This window comes from Amblyraja radiata, chromosome 27 (genome assembly GCF_010909765.2).
Source record: "Amblyraja radiata isolate CabotCenter1 chromosome 27, sAmbRad1.1.pri, whole genome shotgun sequence".
Lineage (NCBI taxonomy): Eukaryota > Metazoa > Chordata > Chondrichthyes > Rajiformes > Rajidae > Amblyraja > Amblyraja radiata.
This window is the reverse complement of record NC_045982.1, coordinates 4,160,954-4,178,756: the sequence shown is the minus strand read 5'-3', so window position 1 is coordinate 4,178,756 and position 17,803 is coordinate 4,160,954. Positions and strand designations below refer to the sequence as shown.

Genomic DNA, 17,803 nt, shown 5'->3' with positions numbered 1-17,803 from the left:
GAGCGAAGGAAATAGGCAACGTTTCGTCCCGAAACGTTGCCTATTTCCTTCGCTCCATAGATGCTGCTGCACCCGCTGAGTTTCTCCAGCATTTTTGTCTACCTTCGATTTTCCAGCATCTGCAGTTCCTTCTTAAACAGGACGACAAGGGGTTTAGGTTCATTTTTGTCGCGTTTACCGGAGGGTCACAAAAGAGGACAAAGGGGTGTCAGGGAAGCAGTAGAGTGAAACGTGACACCAGAGGGAGGGATCTCGGTGGAAAAACGGTCCCAAGGGAACGTGAATGTGATCATCAGGCAGGCCCAGCAGTGCTCTCCTGAGAGCGGGCAGCGAATGTAACCTAATGAGATGTGCAGCAGTGTGGCCACACACACACACACACACACAGCGCTGCGGCTTTTAGCAACATTCACATCAAAGAAATGCTAACCATGTCTTTGAAAATTACTTCCTTGCTTGGAGTTGGGGCGAGCTGCAATTAAATGAACACATACACTCACACGCACACACTGATACACACACACACACGCACTGATACACACTGACACACACACACTGACACACACACATACTGACATACACAGACACACACGCACACACATACACAGACCCACACACACACATACGGTGCCACATACACAGTGACACACACACAGACCCACATACACACCCACACACACACATACACAGACCCACACACACACATACGGTGCCACATACACAAACTGACACACACACAGACCCACATACACCCACATACACACCCACACCCACACACACACACACACACACACACACACACACACACACACACACACACACACACACTGAAAGAGGACTGACTGTGTTTGCCGATGGACTTCAGCTGCTGGGGAAAGGTTGGAGGAGGTGGGGAGAGGAGGAAGGGGGGTGAGGGGAGAAAGGACGGGGGTGGGGGGTGGGGGGATGAGGGGCCGTCGGAAGGAGGGCAGGCCAGAGGGTCAGCGTACAGCCGTGCTGACTGCTCACAAACCACCCCCTCCCCCTCCCTCCTCCCCTCCTCCACCTTCTCCCAAGAGTCTGGGGCTTGTTCTTTAAAAACCGGACCCTCAGTTGCCTTGGTGACAGCGATGACACTGCAATGAAATTCAAGTCAAGCGGGGCTGATGGTATCAGCGGGCAGAGCCGGGCAGATGAACAGCAGACGGCAGCCAAGCGGAACACGAGAGCGAGAGAGTGGGGGGAGAGGGAGAGAGAGGGACAGAAAGTGAGGGAGAGCGAGGGAGAGTAGGGGAGAGGGGGTGGGAGGGAGAGAGAGGGGGAGAAAGGGGGAGAGGAGGTGGGAGGGAGCGAGATAGCGCGGAGGGAGGGAGAGAGAGAGCGAGGGGAGAGCCTTTGATCAGCTAGAAGGAATCTCCCATTCATTTCACATTCCTCCCCGTCGCCGGCACCGCTCCGCCCTCCCCTCGTCTCGCCGATCTCTCTTTGTACACCGCCTTCAAAGGCAGCACCAAATGCCTGAGCCTTCAGCTGGCTAAAGTCCAGAGGCTCCGTGCAAATCGCTGCCTGCCACAAAGAGCTGAATGCAAAACCCTCCCTCGGCTGTTGACACTTAAGAGATGAGAGAGAGAGCTATCTTTATTTTTACTCTAGAGAGATACAGCGCGGAAACAGGCCCTTCGGCCCACCGAGTCCGTGCCGACCCCGAACACTAACACTAACACGATCCTACACACACACTTGGAACAATTTACATGTTTTTTTTTTTACCGAACCCAATTAATAACCTAAAACTTGCACGTCTTTGGAGTAAACCGGAGCACCCGGAGAAAACCTACAAACTCCGTACAGCCAAGCACCCGTGGTCAGGATCGAACCCGGGTCTGGCGCTGCAAACGCTGTGAGGCAGCAACTCTACCGCTGCGCCACCGTGGTCTATAATATACCATATAACTAGTGTGTACGGGTGATAAATGGCCAACATTGACTCAATGGGCCGAAGGGCCTGTTTCCGAGCTGTATCTTCAAACAATCATTCTCTACAATCTTGTACAAGTGAATGTTTAGCCTGAGATAGACACAAAAAGCTGGAGTAACTCAGCGGGACAGGCAGCATCTCTGGAGAGAAACATAGAAAATAGGTGCAGGAGGAGGCCATTCGGCCCTTCGAGCCTGCACCGCCATTTAATATGATAATGGCTGATCATCCAACTCAGTATCCTGTACCAGCCATCTCTCCATACCCCCTGATCCCTTTAGCCGCAAGGGCCACATCTAACTCTCTCTTAAATATAGCCAATGAACTGGCCTCAACTACCCTCTGTGGCAGAAGGAATGGGTGACGTTTCGGGTCGAGACCCTTCTTCAGTTTCGCCAATTCCTTACTATCTCTTCCATTGTTTTAATCTAGTACTGGTCAGATCGTTAAACGATTCTCTGTCATTACCGGGGGGGGGGGGGTGATCTGTCCTTGTGTTAAATACTACCATGACCCATTGCTTTACTGCAGACTCTACTTCAGAGATACAGCGTGGAAACAGGCCCTTCGGCCCATCGAGTACGCGCCGGCCAGCGATCACCCCGGACACACTATCCTGGATACACGAGGGAGCATTTTTTTTTTACAATTTACGGAAGCCAACACCTCATATTTCGCTTGGGCAGCTTACACCCCAGCGGTATGAATATTGACTTCTCCAACTTCAAGTAACCCTTGCTTTCCCTCTCTCTCCGTCCCTTCCCCACCCCGGTTCTCCGACTATTTCCACCGTCCTCCTGATTAAATATGTTTAAGAAGGAACTCCAGGTGCTGGAAAATCGAAGGTAGACAAAAGTGCTGGAGAAACTCAGCGGGTGCAGCAGCATCTATGGAGCGAAGGAAATAGGCAACGTTTCGGGCTGAAACCCTTCAGGTAGGAAATAGGTAACGTTGCCTATTTCCTTCGCTCCATAGATGCTGCTGCACCCGCTGAGTTTCTCCAGCATTTTTGTGTACCTTCGATTTTCCAGCATCTGCAGTTCCTTCTTAAACAAAGTGCCTGTGGATCCTGGCACTCACTAATCCTTGCAATTCCACAAGGGGGATGGGGTGTGGAGGGGTGAAATGAACAGCGAGTCCTCCCTCAGAATCAAAGATCTTATAGCTCTGCTATAGGATCTTTGCTCAGAATGGCAATGAACAGGTCTGCTCTCCATTTGTACCCAGGGCCGGATGAGTGATGTGTTCAGTCGAGCTTCCAAACAAAAGATTGCAACATTTCCCAGTCCCGGGACCCGAGCAAGCTGCTCGCCTTTGTTCCTCGCCAGCATTGCCATGTGCATAAATACTTGGTGATGGCCAAACCTACTTCAAAAATGAAAAAGGTGTGTGTGTGTGTGTGAATAAACCCACACTCATCCGCGGCTGAATCCCCCAATATATTTTTGCAACTTCTTGAGGCTTGTATCTTTAAAATGAGTAAACAGACAGAGAGGAGGGAGGCAGGCTTGTCCCGGGCCTGACCTGGGTGACATTAGGAGCGGGGACGACAGCTGTGACTGAGAAGGCAACCCCTTGTCCCTCACGCTGACAGGCAGCTTTGGACGGGTTCCACGCCTCCCTCCCCCCCCCCGTGTCATTCTGAAGAAAGAGCCTTCACATCATTCACGAGTCTCCGCGCCGGCGATGTGAACGGGGAGTGAATGGACGGGGAGTGCGGCGTTGGCCCGGGCCAGAGGCGGGTAAAAGGGGCCACTATTCCCCAGCACCAGCGGCTTCCTGCACCCTTGTTCACAGTCCCTTTCAAACGTTACCGCAGATACATCGTAAACATCGTCTCATGGGGCAGTTGCTGAGGGATTGCCGCAACTGGCCCCGTTTATGAATCAGTTAGAAGTGGGAGTTGGGGAGGAGCAGGCTGGGGGTGGGGGGGGGGGGGGGGGGGGGGGGGGATTAGGCACCGACCCTACCCCCCTCCTTCACACTTCTCTTTGTCAGCAAGTGAGTCTGGCCACCAGTGTGTGTCTGTGTGTGTATACATGCACTGTGTCCATGTGCGACTTTATAGGTGCATTAGTGCCCAAGGGGTGAGGACAGGTGTGCATGCATGTGTAGATGTGTGCGGTTTGCACATGCACAAGTGTGCAGAAGTGTTCTCGTCTGTGTTTTTGTGTGCATGTGCGTGTGTTCGTGTGCGTGTGGCACAGGTCAGCACTTTGTCTGTGTGTGTGCATGTGTGTGATATGTTCTTGATGTGTACATTGAAATGGGCGCATAGTTTAATAATAATAATAATAATAATAAATACTTTATTGATCCCCTCAGGGAAATTTAGATGTCCAGAAGCCCCCAATCAACAAACCCACAGATTCAAAACGAACGCAGACAGAAAATACATAGAATACAATGTGGACACTACCTGAGAGCAATAAATACTTAAAAAGACCAATAATTAACAATTAAAAATTAAAAATTGCAAAATGCATCCCCCTACAGCCTAGCGGTCCGAATGATAAAATCTAATGGCTGCAGGGGTGAAGGATCTCCTGAACCGCTCCATTCTACAGGGCAGGGAGAGGAGCCGGTTGTTGTTCCGAGTGCTCTTTTGACTCTCCAGAATTACATGGAGGGGATGCCCGGGGTTTTTCAGGATGACCTGCACCTTGTGCCTCATACGCCTCTCAAGCACATCCATCCCAGAGTCTACTCTCCCCTCCAGCACTGAGCCAGCTCGTTTAACCAGTTTGACCAGCTTCTTCTTGTTTTTTGTACTAATGCTGTTGCCCCAGCAGACAACAGCGTAGAAAATAACACTTGCAACCACAGTGTTGTAAAACATGTGCAGCATATCATTACACACATTGCAGGATTTGAGCCTTCTGAGGCAAAAGAGTCTGCTCTGGCCTTTTTTGTAGAGGGAGTCAGAGTTGACAGACCAGTCCAGTTTGTTATCAAGGTGCACTCCAAGGTATTTATATGTCTGCACCACCTCAATGTCAGCCCCTGCAGCGTTGACCGGCTGAAGGGGGAGATTGGACCTGCCAAAGTTAACCACCATCTCTTTGTTTGACGCAGAAACAAAGAACTGCAGATGCTGGTTGATACTAAAGATAGACACAAAGTGCTGGAATAACCCAGTGGGTTAGGCAGCATCTCTGGAGGTAAAATACACTTTGTGTCTACCTTTTATGTAGCTTTACGCACAAGCATGTGTCAATGTATAACATATATGGAATGTTGGCCTTCATAACAAGAGGATTTCAGTATAGGAGTAAAGAGGTTCTTCTGCAGTTGTATAGGGCTCTGGTGAGACCACATCTGGAGGATTGTGTACAGTTTTGGTCTACTAATTTGAGGGGGGACATCCTTGTGATTGAGGCAGTGCAGCGTAGGGTCACGAGATTGATCCCTGGGATGGTGGGACTGTCATATGAGGAAAGATTGAAAAGACTAGGCTTGTATTCACTGGAGTTTAGAAGGATGAGGGGGTATCTTATAGAAACATATCAAATTATAAAAGGACTGGGCAAGCTAGATGCAGGAAAAATGTTCCCAATGTTGGGCTAGTCCAGAACCAGGAGCCACAGTCTTAGAATAAAGGGGAAGCCATTTAAGACTGAGGTGAGAAAAAACTTTTTCACCCAGTGAGTTGTGAATTTGTGGAATTGCCTGCCACAGAGGGCAGTGGAGGCCAAATCACTGGATGGATTTAAGAGAGAGTTAGATAGAGCTCTAGGGGCTAGTGGAGTCAAGGGATATGGGGAGAAGGCAGGCACGGGTTATTGATAGGGGATGATCACAGTGAATGGTGGTGCTGGCTCGAAGGGCCAAATGGCCTCCTCCTGCACATATTTTCTATGTTTCTAAATGTATAAGACTGCAACAACCAGGTTCAGGAATAGCTACTTCCCCACAGCCATCAGGCTATTAAACCTGCCTCGGACAAAACTATGATTATTAATAACCCATTTTCTGTTATTTGCACTTTATCAGTTTATTTATTCATGTGTGTATATATTTATATCATGGTATATGGACACACTGATCTGTTCTGTAGTAAATGCCTACTATGTTCTGTTGTACTGAAGCAAAGCAAGAATTTCATTGTCCTATACAGGGACACATGACAATAAACTCACTTGGACTTGAACATGTATGTTTACGTGTGAGTGAGCATGCATGTAGCGTGTTTATCTGTACAGTGTTTCCTGAGGCATCAGGTTGAATTGCCCCAAGGACAGAAGCAGAAACAGTAATGGCTTTGATTTCCTGCACAGCCAACACACCCCGTTCTGTTCACAGCAGCAGAAAACATATGTCCCTTCAGCGAGCCAAGCAATGTTAGAACAGGTGCCAAGAATGTGGTCAAAGAGTTTTGATCTCACTGGGAGAACATCAAAGTTGGTATCAGGCCATTATATACCCAGTGTGTTCAGGCAGTGAGGCTTTGGCTCAGTGAATGCCTCTCTGTGTCATAAGGTCATAAGTGATAGGAGCAGAATTAGGCCATTCGGCCCATTGAGTCTACTCCACCATTCAATCACGGCTGATCTATCTATCTCTCCCTCCCAACCTCATTCTGCTGCCTTCTCCCCATAACCCCTGACAGAAGTACTAATCAAGAATCTGTTTTAAGAAGGAACTGCAGATGCTGGAAAATCGAAGGTACACAAAAATGTTGGACAAACTCAGCGGGTGCAGCAGCATCTATGGAGCGAAGGAAATAGGCAACGTTTCGGGCCGAAAACCCTTCCGGGTTTCGGCCCGAAACGTTACCTATTTCCTTCCTGAAGGGTTTCGTCCCGAAACGTTGCCTATTTCCTTCGCTCCATAGATGCTGCTGCACCCGCTGAGTTTCTCCAGCATTTTTGTGTACCCTCATCAAGAATCTGTCTATCTCTGCCTTAAAAATATCAATTGACTTGGCCTCCACAGCCTCCTTGGGCCTTTATGTTTTCATCTTTTGGATTTCGACATGCAGCGAGCAAACAGGCCCTTCGACCCATCAAGTCCCGCAATCACCTCACACAGTAGCACTGTCCCGCACACGAGGGACTATTTACCAATTTTACCGAAGCCAATTAACCTACAACCTGTACGTCTTTGGAGTGTGGGAGGAAACCGGAGCACCCGGAGAAAACCCACACGGTCACAGGGAGAACGTACAAACTCCGTACAGCCAGCACCCGTAGTCAGGATCGAACCTAGGTACGTGGTGCTTGTAAGGCAGCAACTCTACCGCTGCGCCACCGTGCACGAACCTTTATGTCACAAAGGTCCACTGAACATAGACAATAGACAATAGGTGCAGGAGTCGGCCATTTGGGCTCAGCGGTAGAGTTGCTGCCTTTCAGCGCCAAAGTCCCGGGTTCAACCCTGACCACGGGTGCTGTTTGTATGGACCCCGTTCCTGCTTTTTCCCCATATCCTCCGACTGCTATTTTTAAGAGCCCTATCTAGCTCTCTCTTGAAAGCATCCAGAGAACCTGCCTCCACCGCCCTCTGAGGCAGAGAATTCCACAGACTCACAACTCTCTGTGAGAAAATGTGTTTCCTCGTCTCCGTTCTAAATGGCTTACTCCTTATTCTTAAACTGTGGCCCCTGGTTCTGGACTCCCCCAACATCGGGAACATGTTTCCTGCCTCTAGCGTGTCCAAGCCCATAACAATCTTATATGTTTTAATGAGATAACCTCTCATCCTTCTAAACTCCAGAGTGTACAAGCCCAGCTGCTCCATTCTCTCAGCATATGAGTCCCGTCATCCCGGGAATTAACCTTGTAAACCTACGCTGCACTCCCTCAATAGCAAGAATGTCCTTCCTCAAATTAGGGGACCAAAGCTGCACACAATACTCCAGGTGTGGTCTCATTAGGGCTCTGTACAACTGCAGAACGACCTCTTTGCTCCTATATTCGATTCCTCTTGTTATAAAGGCCAACATGCCATTTTCTTTCTTCACTGCCTGCTGTACCTGCATGCTTACTTTCATAGACTGATATACAAGATGTTGGGGGTGGGGGGGGGGGGGAGGCTGGGGCTGAAGATTTTAGTGTTGAGGGCAGTTGGGAGCAGAGGAGGCATCACAAGCAGTGTTGTTACCTCACAATGCTCTCCCCGTGAACACTGCCAGGGTCAGATGTACCCGGGCACAGTGTGGCCCATCCCTACCGCTGAGCGCACTCATCTGCCACTCGCTCCTCTTCGCGACGCCAAATGGCCGCACTCCTCTCCGAGTTCTTTTCCTCCAGGCGGCCGGCTCCCCCCGAGCACTGCGAGACCACCGGGTGCCGAGCCTGGCAGCGGGTCCGGACAGAGACCATTCCTAATGACTTCACCAGCAAACCCTCTCGGCCCTGGTGCATGCCGCAGGCAGTGCAGGAAAATGACCTCAGCTTCATCTTCAACAATGTCATGGTCAGGGCCTTCCTGGTTGCCTGCCTCATCATCATGATATGTTTCTGCATTAACTATCTGAAGAAAAGTCGGATTCAGAATACACTACTGGTTAGTTGCGAAGACGAGGAAGATGTGGTGCTAAACTTGGCAATTACTTTTTGTTAAACATTTAGTGCGATTGTGTGTTTAGAGGGATGTGGGCCAAACATGGGGAAATAGAACCAACTTAGATGGGCATCTTGGTCAGCATGGACGAGTTGGGCCAAAGGGCCTGTTTCCATGCTGTATGACTATGTGGAAGATTAGATGGGGCAGTATGGATAAGTTGGGCCGAAGGGCCTGCTTTCATGCTGTATTTAAGAATAAGGAGTAAGCCATTTAGAATGGAGACGAGGAAACACTTTTTCTCACAGAGAGTGGTGAGTGTGGAATTCTCTGCCTCATGGCAGGTTCTCTGCATACTTTCAAGAGAGAGCTAGATAGGGCTCTTAAAAATAGCGGAGTCAGGGGATATCGGGAGAAGGCAGGAACGGGGTACTAATTGAGGATGATCAGCCATGATCACATTGAATGGCGGTGCTGGCTCGAAGGGCCAAATGGTCTACTTCTACTCCTGCACCTATTGTCTATTGTCTATTGACTATGTGGAAGATTAGATGGGGCAACTTGGTCAGTATGGACGAGTTGGGCCGAAGTGCTCGTTTCCATGTTGAAAGATTATTTGGAAGCTTAGATTTAAAAAATCTGTTTTTTAAAAATCGTTTGTTAGCTTAGATGGGACATCTTGGACAAGATGGTCGAGTCAGACCAGAGGGCCTGTTTCGTGCTCTGTGACCAGGATACAAGGTCATAGGCTCAGGATGCAGGGTGTTCCATTTTGGAAGCGAGATCAGGAGAAATCTCTTCACCCCCAACATTGGTGAACACATGCAACCCACTTCAGTAGCGTTTTTCCTTGGCTAAATGTCCAGTGCTGTTTTGTACCATGTCCAGCAACACAAAGACTGTAAATTCCTCTTTTTACAAATTTTAATGTCTGTTCTCTCCGGTTTTTTTTGTTGGTTTTTTAAAAAATTATTTTTATTAGAAGCAATTGTACAAGAATAAAACATTCGGCGTGTAAAATTGTACAATTATTGTACAACTTCAATTTTGACCTTTAAACCTCAAAATGTAGGAAAAGGAAGAGAGAAAGAAGAAGAGAGAGAAAAAGTGAAAAGTGAAAAAATAGAACCCCTAGACTTCCAAAGTAGTGTGGCCAAAGTAGTGTGGCCAAAGTAGTGTGGCCAAAGTAGTGTGGCCAAAGAGGGAATAAACATATAAGAGAGGAAAAGAAAAAAAGAAGAGAAAAAAAAGGAAAATGTGGAATTAGAAACATAGAAAATAGGTGCAGGAGTAGGCCATTCGGCCCTTCGAGCCTGCACCGCCCATTCATTGTGATCATCCAACTCAGTATCCCATCCCTGCCTTACCTCTCCATACCCCCTGATCCCTTTAGCCACAAGGGCCACATCTAACTCCCTCTTAAATATAGCCAATGAACTGGCCTCAACTACCTTCTGTGGCAGAGAATTCCACAGATATACCTGCCCTTCGCCCACCGACCACCCCACCCAACCCATAGTTGGATTAAATCCAAATTTGTGTTGCACTATACGATCCTTGTAAGAATTCGGTAAAGGGTGTCCATGTCTTGAAAAATGGATCTGGTTCTTCTGCCAAGACATGCCTCTCTCCGTTTTCTTCTTGAAGGCATTGACTGGTGCTAGGCTACCTGGCCAAATGGTCACCCATGGCATTGGTTGGACTAAGTCCGACACTCAATCTTGGATGGCGTAACATGTCAGTCCATCCTTACTTTCGGTCGGGTTAGTTTGCGGAAAGGTCCAGACCCGAAGCGTGGTCTGTCCATTCCCTCCGCAGATGCTCTAGAAGGAACTGCAGATGCTGGAGAATCGAAGGTACACAAGATTGCTGGAGGAACTCACCGGGTGCGGCAGCATCTATGGAGCGAAGGAAATAGGCAACGTTTCGGGACGAAACCCTTCCGGGTTTCGGCCCAAAACGTTACCTATTTCCTTCCTGAAGGGTTTTGGCCCGAAACGTTGCCTATTTCCTTTGCTCCATAGATGCTGCCGCACCCGCTGAGTTCCTCCAGCAATCTTGTTCATCCTTCGCAGTTGCTGCCTTTGGCCCACTGAGTTCTTCCAGCAGAAGACAGACACACAAAAAGCTGGAGTAACTCAGCGGGGTCAGGCAGCATCCCTGGAGAAAAGGAATAGGTGACGTTTCGGGTCGAGACCCTTCTGTGCGGGACTGGGAGTCAGGGGAAAGAGTAAGGAGAGATATAGACAGTGATGTAGAGAGATGTAGTACAAATGAATGAAAGACTTGCAAAAAAGGTAAACAATGATAAAGGAAACAGGTTGTGGCTCCGTCAGGATCAAAGATTAGTTTAGCTTAGTGTCATTTGTTACTGTCACGTGTACCGAGATACAGTGAAAAGTTTCAATTTGCATGTCATCGTCAGAAAAAGACAATTTCTCAAAAGACAAAATAGACAATAGGTGCAGGAGGAGGCCATTCGGCCCTTCGAGCCAGCACCGCCATTCAATGTGATCATGGCTGATCATCCCCAATCAGTACCCCGTTGCTGCCTTCTCCCCATATCCCCTGACTCCGCTATTTTTAAGAGCCCTATTTGGCTCTCTCTTGAAACAAGATCTCGTTGTCTCTGTACTGTACACTGACAATGACAATTAAAATTGAATCTGAATCTGAATCTGAAACATCCAGAGAACCGGCCTCCACCGCCCTCTGAAGCAGAGAATTCCACAGACTCACCACTCTCTGTGAGAAAAAGTGTTTCCTCGTCTCCGTTCTAAATGGCTTGCCCCTTATTCTTAAACTGTGGCCCCAGGTTCCTGTTCTCTAGTATGTTTCCTGCCTCTAGTGTGTCCAAACCCTTAACAATCTGCCTCGTAGTTCCAGGGACCAAAGTCCATCCAGAGCTTCGGTGCTGCCTATGTGGCTTACACCATTTCCCCTGTGACCACTTGCGTTACCCCTAGGTGCTTAAGTTTCTTCCCACATTAAGTTTGGTTAGTTTAGTTTAATTTATTGTCATGTGTACCGAGGTACAGTGAAAAGCTTTTTTTTCTTGTGCGCTATCCAGTCAGCAGAAAGACTATATGTGATTACAGTCAAACCATCCACAGTGTGCAGAAGATACAGGATAAAGGGAATAACGTTTAGTGCAAGACAAAGTTCGGAAAAGTCCGATTAAAGGTAGTCCGAGGGTCTCCCAAGGAGGTAGATGGTAGGTCAGGCCCACTCTCTAGTTGGTGAGAGGATGGTTCAGTTGCCTGATAACAGCTGGAAGGAAACTGACCCTGAATCTGGAGGTAGACAAAGATGCTGGAGAAACTCAGCGGGTGAGGCAGCATCTATGGAGTGAAGGAATAGGCGACTTCTTCTTCTTTCGTGCGACGTGCACAGCTTAAAGTTGTAGGCAACTTGTTCTATTTGATCTTCTGTTTGTGCACGTCGAGTTGATTGCATTAATCGAAACAGGACGGACCACGTGAAGGTTGCAATCTTCCACCCCCCGAATAGGTGACGTTTCGGGTCAAGACCCTTCCTCAATCTGGAGGTGTGCGTTTTCACAACTTGATGAGGATGTGGCCAGGACTTTAGTTGCCGAGCTGTAAGGGGAGGATTGGGCAGGTTAGGAGTTCATTCCTTGGAGTGCAGGAAGCTGAGCGGTGATCTTGTAGAGGACTACAAAATCAGATAGGATCAACGCACAGTCTTGTACCCAGGAGAGGGGAATCACGAACCAGAGCTCATCGGTTTAAGATAAGAGGGGAAATATTTAATAGGAACCCGAGAGGCCCCTTTATCTCTCAGATGGTGGTGGGTGTATGGACCGAGCTTCCAGATAGCAGGTAGTTGAAGTAGGTCCAGAAACGGATGCACAAGACACTTGAAGAAGAAAGGTTTAGAGGGAAATGGGCCAAATGCAGCAAAATAGGACTAGGTTAGAATGGGGCATCTGGGTCGGCATAGACGTGTTGGGCCGAAGGGTCTGTTTCCCCGCTGTTATGACTATGGCATGCTGAACCTCCGTAGTCTCCTGAAGAAGTCGAGGTGTTGGTGTTTTGATAGCTCTCTGTGAGCAGTGGCGCAGCGGTACAGTTGCTGCCTCACAGCGCCAGAGACCCGGGTTTGATCCTGACCTCGGCTGCTGTCGGTACAGAGTTTGAACGTTCGCCCTGTGACTGCGTGGGTTTCCTCCGGGTGCTCCTGTTTCCTCCGAAATTCCAAAGAAGTGCGGGTTTGCAGGTTAATTGGCTTCTGTAAATTGTCCCTAGTGTGTAAGGTTAGAGGTACAGCATGGAAACAGGCCCTTCGGCCCACCGAGTCTGTGCCGAACAGCGATACTCCATACACTAACACCATGCTACACACTAGGGACAATTTTACAAACCTCTTTGGAGTGTGGGCAGAAACCGGAGCATCCAGAGAAAACGCACGCAGTCACAGGGAGAATGTTCAAACTCTATTCAGACAGCACCCATGGTCAGGTTCGACCATGGGTCTCTGGCGCTGTAAGGCAGCAATTCTACCGCTGCGCCACAGTGCCGCCATAGACCTAGTGTACGGGTGATTGCTGGTTGGCGTGGATTCGGTGGGCTGAAGGGCCAGTTTCTAAACTAAACTAAACTAAACAGCGATGTGTTTCTTGCAGAAAATGTGGGAGAAATACGCCTGCATTTTGAAAATAGGGTCCTCCTCTAACAAAAAGTACCAGAAGAACGAGAAGAAGAGGAAAGAGATCAAACGTTTCCGCAGAGGGCTCGCCATCCAGGAGAAGATAATGCGGAAACTCCAGCAGATGGAGATGAAGATCCGTGACATGGAGGACATGATCATGAAATTTGCAAAGAAGATGACCCGTCGTGTCACGGGCTCGGAGTGTACCAGCCGATCCTCGAGTTGTATCTGCTCACGGTGTCACACTCCTAGCGCCTTCAGCACAGAACCGGAATCCCACCATACAGTCTGAAGCAAACTCCGACCCATGGCAGAAACTGTCAAAAGTGAAACTTTCTTCCTGATCATGTCAAGGCAACAATTGATTGCAACAAATCACTTAAATAATCTTCAACTTGTTGAATTGTCACAGTAAAGAACTTTTTTATTGAATGCACCAAACCTCATATGTTGTTTGTTCATTATATCTGCTTATCGGTACTGCTTCTCATAGTCATAGCGTGGAAACAGGCCCTTTGGCCCAACTTGCCCACACCGACCAACATGCCCCATCTACACTTGTCCCATTTGCCTATATCCCACTTCTTCTTCTTTTGTGTGGCGTGCACAGCCTAAAGTTGTTGGACAACTTGTTCTATTTGATCTTCTGTTTGTGCACGTCTAGTTGATTGCATTAGTCGAAACAGGGCGGACCACGTGAAGGTTGCAATCTTCCACCCTGCCCATATCCCTCTAAACCTATCCTATTAATGTCCTAATGTCTTTTAAATGTTATGATAGTCCCTGTTTCAATTACCTGCTCCAGCAGCTCATTCCATACGCCTACCACCCTTTGTGATAAAATGTTACCCCTCAGGTTTCTTTCCCCCCCTCACCTCCCCTGGTTGAAAATGAGTTTAGTTTGGAGACACAGCATGGAAACAGGCCCTTCAGCCCATCAAGTTCACGTCTAGTTTTGTGTTATTCCATTTTCACATCCACACCCTCCACACGGGGCAATTTACAGAGGGCCAATCAACTGACAGACTTGCATGTTTTTGGGATGTGGAAAGAAACCGGAGGAAACGCACGCGGTCGCAGGGAGTACGTGCAAACACCACGCGGACAGTACCTGAGGTCAGGATCGAACCCTGGGTCTCTTGCGCCGTGAGGCAGCGGCTCTACCCGCTACGCCACAGTGGTCAGTCCTCAACAGCTGAGCTACTCCAGAACTTTGTATTCTTTGGTGTTACAGTGCCACCATTGGTGGGAGGGTGCAATAACAGCAATGGATAAAACACAAAGTGCTGGAGTTATACAGTGGGTCAGCCAGCATCTGTGGTGGGAATGGATAGAGGACATTCCGGGTCAGGACCCTTATTCAGACTGGAAAACTTGTGTTGTTAATTGTGAGAAAGTTCTCGAGCACAGGACTTTATCGTACCTTGTAGAACAGCACAGAAACGTTGCTTTACTTTATAGTACACCATAGAAACAGGCCCTTCGGCCCACAATGTCTGTGCTGAACATGATGCCAAGACCAACTCTTATCTGCTTACACATAATCGATATCCCTCCAATTATTATAAAAAAAAGAAAACGGAGGTACACTTTTGCAAGCTGTTTTTTATGTACGACATACATGGGAATGTTTAAATTCAGTGTTGTGGTCTACACTGGGTTAGTTAAACACAGCTGGGAAGAGGATGAGAATGAACGAATGAATAAGTTTATTGGCCAAGTATTCACATACAAGGAATTTGCCTTGGTGCTCCGCCCGCAAGTGACAACGACATACAGTGACAGTTAGGGATGACACATAAAACATTAAACATTAATAATAAAACATTATCGATTAAACATGGGAATTGAATAAAATACCAGAGCAAAAGGAGGCTACAGATTTTTGGTTATTGAGTAGCGCTACTACCCGTGGAAAAAAGCTGTTTTTATGTCTGGCTGTGGCAGCTTCGAGGGAGTTAGTATTTGATCTAGGGACGGGGAGAGTGAAGGATTCCTGCATTTCACCATTATTCTGCAAAACCTCCTGGGTACATGCGGAGGAAGTGATTGTATTCAACTCTGAAGGTAGACAAAAATGCCGGGGAAACTCAGCGGGTGAAGCAGCATCTATGGAGCGAAGGAATAGGTGACGTTTCGGGTCGAGACCCTTCTCAGTCTGAAGAAGGGTCTCGACCCGAAACGTCACCTAAAACAGTCTGAAGAAGGGTCTCGACCCGAAACATCACCTATTCCTTCGCTCCATAAATGCTGCCTCACCCGCTGAGTTTCTCCAGCATTTTTGTCTACCTTTGATTTTTCCAGCATCTGCAGTTCTTTCTTAAACATGTTTAGAGATACAGCATGGAAACAGGCCCTTCAGCCCATCGAGACCATCAATCACCCACTCACACTAGTTCTATGTTAATCCCACTTTCACATCCACACCCTTCACACGAGGGGCAATTAACCTACAAACCCACATGCACACGTCTTTGGAGTGTGGGAGGAAACCGGAGCATCCGTAGGAAACACAAGCAGTCGCAGGAAGAACGTGTAAACGTAATTTAGCATTTAGCTGTCTTGTTTTAACCATGTGCATGTATTTACCATCCTGACAACTGATTCGCAAAATGACTCCATCTAGAAACCAAATTGTTGTGTTAAAATTTTTTTTTTTAAACTTAATAAGAACAAATAAATCAGAGATAATAGAAATCAAAGAAAGAGTTCTTGGGTTGTGTGGTCCAAATGTCTGGGAAGGAAATGGACAGATGACATTTCAGAGATAGACACAAAGTGCTGGAGTGACTCAGCAGGTCAGGCAGCATCTCTGGAGAAAATGTCCAGGTGACTTCGGGTCGGGACCTTTCTTCAGACTGAAAGAAGAGGGGTGAAGAGGTAGACATTTTGGATCAGGACTCTTCTTCTGAAGAAAACTGTCTGTACAATACCATTGTTCCCACAATTAAACACTCTCGACACTCTTGGAGCAGCGAGACCTGGGTGTCCTTGTACACCGGTCACTGAAAGTTGGCTTACAGGTACAGCAGGCAGTGAAGAAAACTAATGGAATGTTGGCCTTCATAACAAGAGGATTTCAGTATAGGAGTAAAGAGGTTCTTCTGCAGTTGTATAGGGCTCCGGTGAGACCACATCTGGAGTATTGTGTACAGTTTTGGTCTCCTAATTTGAGGAAGGACATCCTTGTGATTGAGGCAGTGCAGCGTAGGTTCACGAGATTGATCCCTGGGATGGTGGGACTGTCATATGAGGAAAGATTTAAAAGACTAGGCTTGTATTCACTGGAGTTTAGAAGGATGAGGGGGCATTTCATAGAAACATATAAAATTATAAAAGGACTGGACAAGCTAGATGCAGGAAAAATGTTCCCAATGTTGGGCGAGTCCAGAACAAGGGGCCACAGTCTTAGAATAAAGGGGAGGGTATTTAAGACTGAGGTGAGAAAAATCTTTTTCACCCAGAGAGCTGTGAATTTGTGGCATTCCCTGCCACAGAGGGCAGTGGAGGCCAAGTCACTGGATGGATTTAAGAGAGAGTTAGATATAGCTCTAGGGGCTAGTGGAGTCAAGGGATATGGGAAGAAGGCAGGCACGGGTTATTGATAGGGTACGATCAGCCATGATCACAATGAATGGCGGTGCTGGCTCGAAGGGCCAAATGGCCTCCTCCTGCACCTATTTTCTATGTGTCTATGTTTCTAAGGGAGAGGCAACTGCTTTTGGAATGACGGGAGAATATCCACATGCGCCGTGGAGCTCGATAATCCAGTCTAGAGACCGATGTGACTGTGAGGATAATCATCCTGCAGAAAGATTGACTTGTATTTACATGGCAGCTTTTCCTGGCAACACACAGGACTTTGCAACTGATATTATTCAAGCATGGTTACCATTGTGATGTAGGAAGTGTAGCAACCACTATGACCACATCACAATGGTAACCATGCTTGGATAATATCAGTTGCAAAGTCCTGTGTGTTGCCAGGAAAAGCTGCCATGTAAATACAAGCAGATATTTCTGCAGGATGATTATCCTCACAGTCACATCAGTCTCTAGACTGGATTATCGAGCTCCATGGTGCATGTGGAGATTCTCCTGTCATTTAAAAAGCAATTGCCTCTCCCTTGACTCTGTGTGCAGTGGGATTCATTAGACAATAGACAATAGGTGCAGGAGTAGTCCATTTGGCCCTTCGAGCCAGCACCGCCATTCAATGTGATCATGGTTGATCATCCCCAATCAGTACCCCGTTCCTGCCTTCTCCCCATATCCCCTGACTCCGCTATCTTTAAGAGCCGTATCTAGCTCTCTCTTGAAAGCATCCAGAGAACCGGCTTCCACCGCCCTCTGAGGCAGAGAATTCCACAGACTCACCACTCTCTGTGAGAAAAAGTGTTTCCTCGTTTCAAGAGTTTAGTTTAGTTTACGTGTAGCGAGGTAAAGTGAAAAGCATTTTTGTTGCGTGCTAACCAGTCGACAAAAAGATTATACAGTACATGATTACAATCAAGTCGTCCACAGTGTACAGATACAGGATAAAGGGTTTGTCATGCAGTGTAGTACTGAAGATAGTCTGAAGGTCTCCTAAGAAGTTGATGGGAGGTCAGGACCATTCTCTAGCTGGTGAGTGGATGGTTCAGTCGCCAGATAACAGCTGGGAAGAAACTG

At 47.7% G+C, this 17,803-nt stretch overlaps 1 protein-coding gene across 1 annotated transcript; it reads left to right on the top strand.

The window, feature by feature from the left end:
- The first annotated feature begins 8,020 nt into the window (after positions 1-8,020).
- LOC116988321 lies at positions 8,021-13,573 on the top strand. Its single transcript, XM_033044915.1, has 2 exons — positions 8,021-8,464; positions 13,107-13,573. Exons 1-2 carry the CDS (start codon positions 8,174-8,176, stop codon positions 13,422-13,424), a joined length of 609 nt encoding a protein of 202 aa, XP_032900806.1. The 5' UTR covers positions 8,021-8,173; the 3' UTR covers positions 13,425-13,573.
- The last annotated feature ends 4,230 nt before the right edge of the window (positions 13,574-17,803 follow it).